Below are 12,936 nucleotides of genomic sequence, written 5' to 3' on the forward strand. Positions count from 1 at the left end.
TTGATCCTGGGTTAAAAGCTAAGAGTGGTTATTAATAAAAAAATTATAGTTTTCCCTTAAAATTTGTAAAAAACGATCAGCTAGGATTTTGATTCCAGGTTTATTCAATTCTTGAAAGCCTTCCAAACAAATCTACCTAGTCCGTTTTTTTCGGCACGGCCGACCAGCTAAAAGTGTCTTTCAGCTCACCGTGTTAACCAGAGTTATTCTTAAATCAAAAGTTAAGCCTTTTGATTTACCTTCTTCGTTTTTCTCCTCGCGTTGATCTTGACGCTATTTTTTTATTATTATTGTTCAGCATATAACTCTGAACACAAAAAGGTTTCATAAAGTAAAATAAATTATAAACAGAGACGAATATGGAAATCGAATAATTTTTATTTAAAGCATGAATGCCAAGTCAAATGTTCACTATAAAAAAAAGGTGTCAAAGTTAAGAGATCAGTGTAAAAACTGGGTAAGGAACATTTGAAGTTGGTAACTCAAATTCCTTCGTTTCAATGTAACAAAGTGCCAACATTATTCGGTCCTCAGTAATTTTCATTATGATGCCTTCAAGTTCATAATGAGATACATTTATATTATATTCGTTTTTTTTCGTTAATCGAAAACTGTGTTTTACTTTGCAATTTCAACTCAGTCCCCCTCTGCATCAATCCATAGAAAGGTCTCCACGCAACAGCTTCTTTGCAGATTCTTGATCAAGCCTTGGCCCTTCCATATATATTTTTATGTTATAAAAATACTAGTTACAATAGTATCGCCATTTTAGGAAATGATATCAACCTACCTCTTCTGCTTTCTTCCACCTCCTTATATAAATAATCCCTCCCACATCATCCTATCCCATTCACCTTCAATCCTCTAATCTCTTCTTACTTCATTCTGTCGACTTTACTCCTTCCCGTTCTTTAAATATTCATAAAATTCTCTCGACATTGCAATACCTTGTATAACATATCAACTACACTAAATCATTTGTCCTTGCTCATACTTGGTCCAATTCCGACTTAGATTCACTCGATTTTCGGCCCATCATATTTATTACAGTTGTGAGTATTCCCTTCAGCCAGCCTCTCCCACTTCCACCTACCCCCGAACAAGCCGAAATCTGCCGACTACCTGATATTTTTAAATTATAAAATAAGACCCCTTACCCTTTCTTGCCTACTCCTCCCAAATTAGTGTACTCCTGCCCCCACTTGATATCGCAATCTTTTATGCAAAATACCAAACGCGATAGATATCCCTCCTCCCATCTCTGTCTACTAACACCATTTTTCTCTTCCAAACTCTCCACCCCTTCCGCACACATTTTAATCATCCGCTCTCATTCTTTTTTGCTCCAAAAATGTCTCTATATTACAAAAATATCTTACGTTCGGTTCTTAAGGGTTGTGATCTGCTATCCATCCCGCCTTACCCATCACCGACCACTAAAATATCGCCCGAACTACGTTTTACCTAGTGCAACTTATTCATAAAATTTAAAATTAATCAGCATAAAAGAATATTAAAAGCAGACGTGGAAAAGAAGGAGACAATAAAAACTATAAAATTAGAAATTTATTTCATGACTACAAATTTACAAAGTAATATAAATTTTTTTTCTATGCAGAATGTAAGAAACCACAATCCACAGAGCGACGCCCCACAATGATTCCGCTAATAACCAACCATGAGTTTTCATTTCACCGATTTTCCAATTAAACGGAAGTATTTGATAGCAAATCTGATGCCCAATGTACATTGCCAGTGCATTCATTCCTAAAAATTTAAAGTTTTATGGAATAAAATAAGATATTTATTGTGACATATTATATTATAATTGTTATAAATTTCTACAATTACCAGGAATACGAAACGGTCCACCACGCCATATCTTGGCAACGTCTATGAAAAGATAACACGCCGTAAGCAAGCACAATGAAAAACAAGATGTGACAAGCACAAATGAAAGAGACCTGCAAAAATTTAGTTTTTTTTTATTCTACCGCACAATAAACAAAAAGTAAAAAGCGTTGCGGTTAAAAATACTGAGGTGATCCCGGCATAAAAAAAACTGCTGATCGACAAGGATAAAATAAAAGATCACTAATTTTACATGTTACATGTACAGATCTTCATTTTCTTATGTGGTGAAATTAACACCTAGCATTTTTAATTGCAACGCTTTTTATCTTTTTCTTCTTTGGCGACTTGAAGACGTCCGTATTTTTATCTCACCACAAGTTTTTGTTGACCGGTATATAATGTTTGAAATGGAGGATAGATCCCAATGACCCTAGGACTAAAGCCCAAGAAATCCACCTAATTATTCTTCCTTTCCAATTCATGTGGTAAATCAACGTTTGTCCGCATTGAACACCCAAAAAGACTTGAAAAATGGATGTGAGACAACCTTTAAAAAAACCACTTTGCAATTCATCATTCTGTAATCACATTAATCCGGCACGGCGGGTTCAGTGACCAATATTATGGAATTCGTGTCACAATCGAAAGTATTTTTTATTTATGTATTTTTCAACAAAAAGAATTGTTTTTTGAGTGAAGAGCAATCAAGATAGATGGGCTTATTTATTTAGGCAGTATTTCAAACAGTCATGTGAACTTACGTTATACTTGCTACATAGGGTGGTCAATATTATAGGAAGATGTAACTTCATGTCAGCTTCACATCGGGACATAGGATTGGGATAAAACACTTCTAGTCTACAAATAATTGATAACACAATAACTCACATCAATCACATATATTTAAATGAATCGTATAAATATATAAGCCCGAAATAGTGAAACTTCTATTGAACTCGAGAAAACTTAATTTGAGTATGAGAAGGTATCTATACGAGCAATACGCGTCGAAGGTCGAAATGTAATTGACCTCTGGACCATCAACTGTTCAGATTATGGTGCTGCTTGATCTTTCACTGATTCAAATCGAAGGCTGAAAACTACGAAGGATCAAAACATGAAAAACGCATCCATAAACTGAACAAGAAGATTGGGTGGGTAATACAGAATGTGTCCCGGGAGACATGTATCAAGGAGAATAATCAACAGTCACGCTGAACGAGCGTGCCTCATCAGAAATCACCCTAATTCTGTCGAAACTCTACCTAAGGCCAACGACCTCGAAAATACTAGAGATAAAAGAAGATACTTATAATATAGTTTGCTTCAATGACTTTGTAAAAACCTCATAACATCTGCGGAGGAAAGCCCAACAATCACTATCGAAGAGGTGAAAAAACATTTGGGGGTAGGAAGAACTTTTCCGATGCAGGACCAGACTGTATCAAGAACCTCTGATGAAAGAAATTTCCTTCTTCATAGCAAAATCTAACCCAGAAAAACATCAATTGTTTTAAAACACTGTATAAAATCTTTCCAGCTGTTCTAAACAACAGTATTTTTTAAAGAATTGAGTCTGTGTGGAGAGAGATGTACGTAAAACTTGTTTCGTATAAAATGTGTAGCAGGCCGCCGGGAAAAATCGCTTAATTGACAGATTCATCTGCAAAGACGCAACAGCCCATTAGCGTCTCTTTGTCAATGGCCTGGATTGACTATATAATAGCTATCATTCTAACCTGAGATAGACTTATCCTCTGTTTGTAGGAAAGCTTGACGGTTCATTCTCACATTGTGAGATGCGTAGAGAGATGAGGCCACTTTATAAAATAAGGTTTACTATCTCATCTGTAAATTATCGCCTGACAACGAACAACGTAATATTCCAGAGATGGTTGACCTAAAGATCTATACTTGTGGTAAAATTAGTCCCCAGAGTGCTTTAAATATTATCAAAAAGTACGCTGGAAAGACCGGTGTGGACTTGAGATTGGAAAAGTATGCCGAAATTAATTTGAAAAAAGGAAAAATTTTGCGCCTTCCTAATTACCCTAAGCTTGTAGACATGAGTGTTATTACACATCTTGACACTGGAGAGACCTATATATACCTTGGCCTGCCTCAATGCCACATTCAGGACGTAACATGAGTGAAGAAGTCTCTCTGATACAGATACAAGCATCTCCTTTGATAGACTCATACTTTAAATATGTCGGCGTTGAACAAGGTATCGGCGACTAACATGCTTGTCGTCGCGGTTATACTCTACTCGTTTATTTTAGTCCAATGGACGAAGAACAAGATTATAGTTCTTGATATTAAAACACCTAAGATCATCCATATGCACATTTTCTGTCCAACGGAAAAACATAGTAAGTCTTATGGGCATTTATCGGAAAATAGTCTCTATGATAAATGTCACTTACTAGGTTTTTCTGTTGGACAGTAGACATGATCTTGCAGATCCATTTGGCTGTTCCGTAAGTATACATCTCAAGCCGTCAAAGAGGGCGCGGACTTCTTAACCGAATTTTTCCCTTTGCCTGAATTTTAACATCACAAGTGCGGAAAGTACATCACTCCATTTCGATTCTTTCTTTTTTATGTAGAAAGTATCTTTATGTAGGAAGAAAGTCCTTTTTAAAGGAGCAAACCTTCGATTTTCTTAAATGATTAGGGCTCAATTCACGTACAGAAAATTTCATTTTCGCATGTCAGGACATTGTCATTTCCACTTTAGTATAGTGTGACCGCATTTTATATTAGGAGATTTCCAGCGATAGGTGTTCCACTGAGTCGCAAACGACGTACCTTTGCAGACATATTGCGACCCTTATAGTTTTTAATTAACGTCTTTCTCACTCTCACGGTGGTGGTCGCTAGCCTACCCTGCGGCACACTTCGAGAAAGGTAGAGTTAATTTTTCAAAACGAGACGTGCTACATTTTCTGAAACTCTGATTTTCGAACAGCAGTCTACGTTGCACACACAAGGACTGAAATCGAGAACTTAAAAAGCTGCTGCAAGGACTGTACCCAAAATATTCGGTTAATTTAATTGTCCTTATGTCCTGCTATCGTTGGTTCGCTTCGTGCCGTCCCGACGCACAAGAATTTCGCAGGCCTGTCGCCGTCATTTTATCGTGCCGTATGACCCTACTCATCTCCCGTTTGTCAAACGTGGCTATATGTGTGATTTATCGTGGAGCGAGCGTCATCTTGAGATGGCAGTTGCTTCCAGTAGGACCCTACAGTGGTTGTTCAACCCTTTTTCATATTATAAATGTAGTTATTTACATTTTTAGAATGTTGTAAAAAACGAATGAACCTAGATGTAACTGCTTTAAGTGTCAGGGTTCATTTTCCTTACTTTAATTCAAATGAATTGGCTTTGAATTCCTTTTATGCCAGGCGAACACTTATGATTTACAAATATTTTTTTCGCTACAATGGTAAGTACGACAATTTACTTCTTAAGGGTCATTTTCCGAGCACTCGAATTAAACAGGCTGACAAATTTTAGAGCCAGAGACCAGACCTAATATTTCCGAAGAATTTTGATGCGCTGAATCCGAATCCGAGCTCAAAATTGCTCCTGTACGTCAGGTTTTCAAGCTATCCTAACCTAAAAGTGCAAAAAACGCGGTTTTTAGCTGTTTTTGAGGTTACGTCACTGTACAAGAAAAATGTATACCACAAAAGCTAATATGTAATTTCAAAGTAATCTTCCCCTTTCAAACCTACTTAGATTTATTAGAATATCTTTATTTTCACCATAATATTGTAATTTGAAATTTTTTATTTTAGCGTTTTAACCCATTAACGCTGAGGTGTTCAGATTTATACAACGCAATCTCTATTGCTGGCGGTACAATTTTTTTTTCTTTAAAATATTATCTTAGGGGTTTCCGAGGGTGCCCTTTCTATTGGCAGTGTCAGTTTTTGGTTATAACCCCTAGAAGATCCAATATAGAGGCCACAACTTAGGGCTTTAAAAATGAACAAAGGACCCCACACAAAATACCAACAAAAAAGCGTGCGTTCGTTTGGAACCAAACTTCGCACATTTATAAAACAAAGGAAGACGGATTGCGCGGAATGCTACTGCGCACTCTGTTTGCATTCTAATGTTCACATTCGCTGTAAGTGCCCGCCGTTCTACGGCGCAGACAGTCTTCGAACTCTAGCTGGCTCACTGAGCTGGCGACGATTTTATGACGTGTTATGCGTAGATGATGAAATTCGTGTTTTGCTACAAATATTTCTGTGTTAGTGATCACGTTTGAGTGGCGGGCTAACGGTTAGATGCGTTGGTAATAAAATTCTTTTTGTATTTGAAATCCGTCTAGCGGTTACATTTCGTGCCGATCGTGATTTTTTTATATAGTGAGTTTTAGAATCTCCTCGTTACTGTTCATTATAAGAAAAAAAATGAGTTCAAGAACTTCTTGCGCTAAGAAACTTAATACGTTTCGTCACGTTTGTGGAAAGTATGAAACAGAGAAATACCGTCGATTAATTAGTGATTCGATAAAAACGTCATACTTCAACCGTTATGGGACTTCAATGAAAAATTTGGATAAACCGTGGCTACCAACCTCAATTTATCATGCTTGTAGATTAAATTTGTCAAATTGGGAAGATGAAAGTACCAAAATGCAGACTGCTATTCAACCACCTGTTTGGCGTGAGCCCAACGGTCATGATACTGATTGTTACTTTTGCTTATGCAAAACAGGAGGTTTCTCTAAAAAGTATCTGGAAAAGATCGTTTACCCTGATGTAAAAAGTCTTACAGCAGCCACGATTGGTATTATAAATCACTCTGAAAACAAAAGTGACCGATCAACTCACGAATCAATGGATACTGACGATCCTAATGCAACTGAAGATTCTTCTTGGGATGAATCAGATGATGAAAGTCCTAAATTTTTTTACCAAGACAGATTAGACGATTTAATACGTGACCTTCATCTTCCAAACGATAAAGCTGAGCTTTGCGCTTCAAGACTCAAAGGGAGGAAACAATTGTTACCTGGCACTAGAGTAACTGTTTACAGAAATAGAGAAGAAAAGTTTATCAAGTACTTTTCAATGGACAGTGGGATTGTGTATTGTAATTATATCGAAGGACTCATTAATTTATATAAAATAAACTTATATACACTAGAGGATTGACGTCTTTTCATAGATTCGTCTACAGAAAGTCTGAAAGCAGTACTATTACATAATCGAAATAAGTACGCTGCAATTCCAGAAGGTCACTCAACTACACTAAAAGAATCTTATGATACTTTCCAATTGTTCCTGATAAAAATAAAATGCAATGTCCATAATTGGCTTATTTGTGGTGACTTGGAAATGATAAATCTTTAAATAGGCTTACAACCATGAAACATTAAATACCCTTGTTTTCTTTGCCTTTCGGGACAGTCGTGCAAGGGATGAAAATTGGATAACGGAGAAATGGCCAGACAGATTAGAGTGGACAGTTGGTTAGTATAATGTTGTTTGTGAAAGTCTTGTTGACAGAAAGAAAGTATTATTGCCATCACTCCATATAAAATTATGGTTAATAAAGCAATTTGTGAAAGCCCTAAACACCGAAGGAGAATGTTTCAATTATATCAGATCTACATTTCCGCATTTAAGTGATTCCAAAGTTAAGGAATGTATTTTTGTTGGGCCTGGTATAAGATAACTTACCAAAGATGATGCCTTTATCAAAACCGTGATATCTATTGAAAAGGATGCATGGTTTAGTTTCAAAGATGTTGTACAGAAACTTTTAGGGAACATTTGAGATCCAGAGTTTAGAGCTATTGTATCTAGTATGTTAAAGAATTTAAAAATATTAGGTTGTTTGATGAGTATGAAATTACATTTTGTCAAATCTCATTTGGATTATTTCCCAGAAAATATTGGAGCATTCAGTGAAGAAATGGGCGAAGGCTTTCATCCAGGCTTTCACCAAAAAGAGCAACATTATCAAGGTCGATGCAATGTAAGAATGATGGCCGACTATTACTTGTCTTTGCAAAGAAATGATAATGACCCTACTAGTCATAAACGAAAGTCTCTTTAACGATCGTCTGACATGATCGCATTGACTGGCTGGGCGATACAAAGTCTTGCCTTTATTAGCTAAGCAATTCAAAGTCTTTCCTTGATTGGCTGGGCAATCTAAAGTCTTGCCTTAATTGGCTGGAAAATATTAAGTACTTTCTTGCTTTGCTGCACAATCCCAAGTCCAGCCTTAAGAGGCTGGAAAATATTAATTCTTGCCTGCGTAGGCTGGAAAATCTTAAGTAAATTTACAATGTTTAATTAATCATAATAGTAAAATTTGTTTTTTTTTTAAAGGCCAAATCTTTTTAAAGGCCAAACCCCCTTGTATTGTAGAATTCAATTATTTCACGAAATGCAAACCACTAAATTTGCTTCTCCCAGGGTTAGGTGGGTTAGCCTGCTTAAGATTCGGTAGGGGTGATTTCTGGGTTTATGTGGATTAGCAGGTAGGTGGGCTAACCCACTTGTGGCATGGAACTTCATTATTCCAAGAAAAATATGCGACTAAACTTATCGTATCCATAGTCAAGTGGGTTAGCATGCTTGTGGCTTGTTAGGGGTAGTTTCTACCCCTAGGAAACGGCTTCAGTAGAAATGAAAAGATACGGGTTGCATATTTGGTATTGTTTTATCAATGTGCAAAGTTTGATTCCAAACGACTTACGCTTTTTTGTTGGTATTTTTGCGAGATCCTTTGTTCTTTTTTAAAGCCCTAAATTATGGTCGCCATATTGGATCTTTTAGGGGTTATAACAAAAAACTGACACCGGCAATTGAAAGGGCACCCTAGAAACCCCTAAAATAATATTTTGAAGAAAAAATATCGTACCGTACGGAACAGAGGATGCGTTGTATAAATCTGAACACCTCAGCGTTAATGGATTAAAACGCTAAAATGAAAAATTTCACATTAAAATATTTTGGTGAAAAATAAAGATATCCTAATAAATCCAAGTAGATTTGAAAGGGGAAGATTAGTACTTTTAAATTCGTTATCAGCTTTGTAGTAGACGCTTTTCTTTTACAGTTACATATCCTGAAAAACAGCTAAAAACGCGTTTTTTACAAATTAAGGTTAGGATATCTTGAAAGCCTGACGGACAGGAGCAATTTGGAGTTTGGATTCGGATTTTGCGCATCAAAATCCATCGGAAATGTTTCGTCTGCTTTCTGGCTTTTGACTTTTGTCAAATTTTGTCGGCCTGTGTTATTATATACAGGGTGTCTATAAAGTCCCGGGACGGTTGGATATTTCCTCAGGTAAAATATTTTTAAAAAAGTGAAGGTCATTCCTGAAGTAAATTTCAACGAGGAATTGAATGGTGACCTTAATTTTGACCTTGAAGTTGACCTTCATGGCTTTTTTAAGGTCAACTTTTTTTCAAATAGAAACCCCTTTTTTAAATCTGTTATCGATAGAGTGGAAAATTCTACATTCAGGTACGTACCCGAGTCATAGTTCAATTGTAACGTTCAAGGTCAGTTAGAGGTTATTTGAAACTAACGAAGTTTTCCAAAGGGTCAGTGTAATTCCTGTATTACATTTTAACGAGTAATTCAATGATGACCTTCATTTTGGCCTTGAAGTTGACCTTCATGGGCTTTTGAAGGTCAACTTTGTTGTTTATCATGAAAATCCCCTTTTTTAAATCTGCAATCGATAGAGCGAAAAATTCTACGTTCAAGTATGTACCCAAGTCATAGGTCAGTTCTAATGTTCAAGGTCAGTAAGAGGCTATTTGAAATTAACAAAGTTTTCCAAGAGGTCAGTGCAATTCCTGAAGTCAATTTCAACGAGGAATTCAATAGTGACCTTCATTCTGACCTTAAATTTGGCCTTCATTGCTTTTTGAAGGTCAACTTTGCTTTTTTTAAATGGAGCCAACTTTTTTACATCTGCAATCGTTAGAGTGAAAAATTCTACGTTCAGGTACCTACCCAAGTCATAGGTCAATTGTAACGTTCAAGGTCAGTTAGAGGTTATATGACATTGACATGGTTTTCCAAGAGATCGGTGCAATTTCTGAAGTAAATTTCAACGGGAAATTCATTGGTGAGTTCTGTATTGATCTTGGTGATGATCTTCAAGGTTTTCTCAAGGTTTTGTCCATGCAGTTTACGTTATGTGTAGCATTACCCAGGAACAACGACGTGGACGTAGTAAATTCTGTCCCCTTTGGGGTACTTGATTAGCGTAAGTCCCCTTGCCTCTCACGTGTCGGGGTGCTTGATTTGCGTGAGTCCCCTTGCCTCTCACGCTTCAGTGAAGATGGTCGAACTGAAAACCTTGAGCGAGTTCAAGCATTACGAATCATTTCCCTTTCAATCAAAGTAGCCTGTTGCAGAATCCGATTCTGCAATTCGTCTAAACTTTGCGGTTTCGTTGAGTACACTTTGCTCTTCAAATAACCACAAAGAAAATATTCGAGAGGTGTCAGATCACAAGATCTGGCAGGCCACTCGATTTTACCTCTTCTTCCAAACCAACTTTGAGTGAACTGAGTATCCAAATATGCTCGAACCACCCTACCATAATAAGCCGCTGCTCCGTTCTGCTGGAACAAAATATTTTGAAAATTATCGACTCTAATCTCCCTTATTATAGGTACAATTTTTTTTCTTGAAGCTCTTTATATGCACGGGTATTGAGATTACCATCGATGGAGAAAAGGCCTATCAATGTATCATTCAAGATACCGGCCCAAACATTAATCTTTTGTGGATATTGTGTGTGACTCCCCAACATCCAATCATGATTTGTGTCGGACCAATATCTACAATTTTGCCTGTTAACTTTACCTTTTAAAGTGAATGTAGGTTCATCTGAAAATACTGTGTTGTACAAGAGAAGAGGATCTCTATCAATTTTGTCCATCATAATTTCACAAAATTTAACCCGACGAGCAGGATCGTCTTCATTGAGCTCTTGTACCAGATGAACTTTGCCAGGATGTAAATGAATGCCTTTTATAATGTTTCATATTTTCTCAGGAGCAACGTCACGCTCATTACTAGCTCGACGTAAACTAAAGTGTAGGTTTGCAACAAATGCTTGGACTATGTCCATCTGCATCTCCCCAGATCCTGCAGATTTTGGCCGACCAGTTCTCTGAAGGTCCTTGATAGATCCATGATTCATAAGGCACCTTACAGTTCTTTCAATCATTGATTTTGAGACAGGATTTAACCCTTCTCCATTACGAAAAGTGCGATTGAAAAGCAAACGAACTTGATCATAAGATCGACCTCGGCTCTCCAACCACGCATCATTAATACAGATACCCTCTCTCATTTCGCAAGTTTAGCTTGCGCCATAATAATCTTTTAGCGAAATATAGTGAGTATGTACTCGTAATACGTAAATTTAGTTTCGATTCGAAATGTTCGTATGGAAAAACGAAATAGGACTTATGGTATAGCCTTAGGTATTGACTTATGTATCTAAAAACGGTATAGGACTATATAACTCTTCGGGGAGGAACAGAACTCTCACCAGAACACCTGCACCTTTTAATAAAAAATTTCCTTATTATTTTACAATATTCAAAACGCTATAATCAAAATCAATACAGAACTCACCAATGAATTTCTAGTGGAAATTAACTTTGGGAATTACACTGACCTTTCGGAAAACTTTGTTAATTTCAAATAAACTCTAACTGACCTTAAACATTAAAATTGACCTATGACTTGCATACGTACCTTAACGTAGAATTTTCCGCTCCATCGATTGCAGATGTAAAAAAGGGGGTTTCCATTTTAAAAAACAAAGTTGAACTTCAAAAAGCCATGAAGGTTAACTTCAAGGTCAAAATGAAGATCACGCAGAATTCCTCGTTGAAATTTACTTCAAGAATGACCTTCACTTTTTTGAAAAATATTTTCTCTGAGGAAATATCCAACCGTCCCGGGACTTTTTAGACACCCTGTATAAAAAGGAAAATGAAATTGAAATGCTTTCAGAAACTATTCAGAATTACGTGATCAAACACGATAATATCCCAAGAGCACCGCTTTATACGCAACTATCAAACGAAATGTATGTCTTAATTATTTCATTTACCTAAAATTCCTTCAGGATCGAATGGACCGGATCCGTACACTGACCGGATGGCAAGCTGTTTGTAAATATGCCTTACACCCAATAAATTCCTGTCAATAAATCCGGCTGCACCGCCGGTACAGTTTGTATATTTACCATCTGCATGACGACCACCCGGGCCCAAATAGCCTCTAAAACATTATTTCATAAAAATAAGGCTAATAAAAATGCAAAGAAAATTCAAGGACATGCTTATTTGTACTCACTTGGGACATCCTGGGATCCAAAATTGTAAAGTTACTAGGCAGTGAATCAAGACAATACACAAGATCATGAGCCACTGGGACCATAAAGTTATGACGTCCATAAAACTTCTAGTTATTGTTCTCTGAATTATAAGAAGCATCTATGAAACGTTCTAGAATTTATTAACGATAAAGTCATCTTCTGAAGGAGAATATTTATTATAAAAATGAATGAAAGAAATCAAATTATCTAAATATTAAACTTTTTGAACTTTTTTAAGCATTCTGTTATCAATTTAGGAGAGATTTTGAAATTTAGAAAAAAATGTCTAACCTGGGCTTCTTTCTTTTTCCGGGGACATTGGGAAGTATAAATGATACCAGTTACTAGATACGCTACACCAAATCTCTGCAGGACTCCAAAAATTCGAATTTCTTCAAGTCGAGCCTCCGTGCCAATTGTATTCAGGCATAAGCCAATGAAGAAAAGCATCAGGCTGCGCTAAAAGTATTCACATATACGAATATTATCAACTAATAGTGATAATAATTATTGAAAGAATCAATAAACTAAAACTGAAGAAATCGATTCAGTTTTCGTTTTTAACATGGATCTTTTTAGGACTGTACAGTCTGTCAAGTTAAAGCGTGGGTGGCTTTACTCGCAGTCGGTAAGGTGTATCGACATGATTTTGGTATCAAAATATTAAGAAGAGCTCCCTCTTTC

The 12,936-nt window shown here is 36.6% G+C and overlaps 1 protein-coding gene across 2 annotated transcripts in view; it reads right to left on the bottom strand.

Moving 5' to 3' along the window:
* Positions 1-1,550: 1,550 nt before the first annotated feature.
* LOC117173488 (heparan-alpha-glucosaminide N-acetyltransferase) overlaps positions 1,551-12,936 on the bottom strand; it is a 41,718-nt gene continuing 30,332 nt past the window's right edge. Inside the window, exons 7-12 of one of the 2 annotated variants that reach the window (XM_033362097.1) lie at positions 12,544-12,711; positions 12,231-12,370; positions 11,986-12,155; positions 2,227-2,401; positions 1,852-1,964; positions 1,551-1,767 (exon numbers count right to left, since the gene is read on the bottom strand). In XM_033362097.1, coding sequence (XP_033217988.1) covers positions 1,586-1,767; positions 1,852-1,964; positions 2,227-2,401; positions 11,986-12,155; positions 12,231-12,370; positions 12,544-12,711 — 948 coding nt within the window. In that variant the 3' untranslated portion in view covers positions 1,551-1,585. The remainder of the gene's footprint in view (positions 1,768-1,851; positions 1,965-2,226; positions 2,402-11,985; positions 12,156-12,230; positions 12,371-12,543; positions 12,712-12,936) is intronic. The other variant, XM_033362098.1, reaches the window with a different exon arrangement.

This window comes from Belonocnema kinseyi, chromosome 5, assembly GCF_010883055.1.
Source record: "Belonocnema kinseyi isolate 2016_QV_RU_SX_M_011 chromosome 5, B_treatae_v1, whole genome shotgun sequence".
Taxonomy (NCBI): Eukaryota; Metazoa; Arthropoda; class Insecta; order Hymenoptera; family Cynipidae; genus Belonocnema; species Belonocnema kinseyi.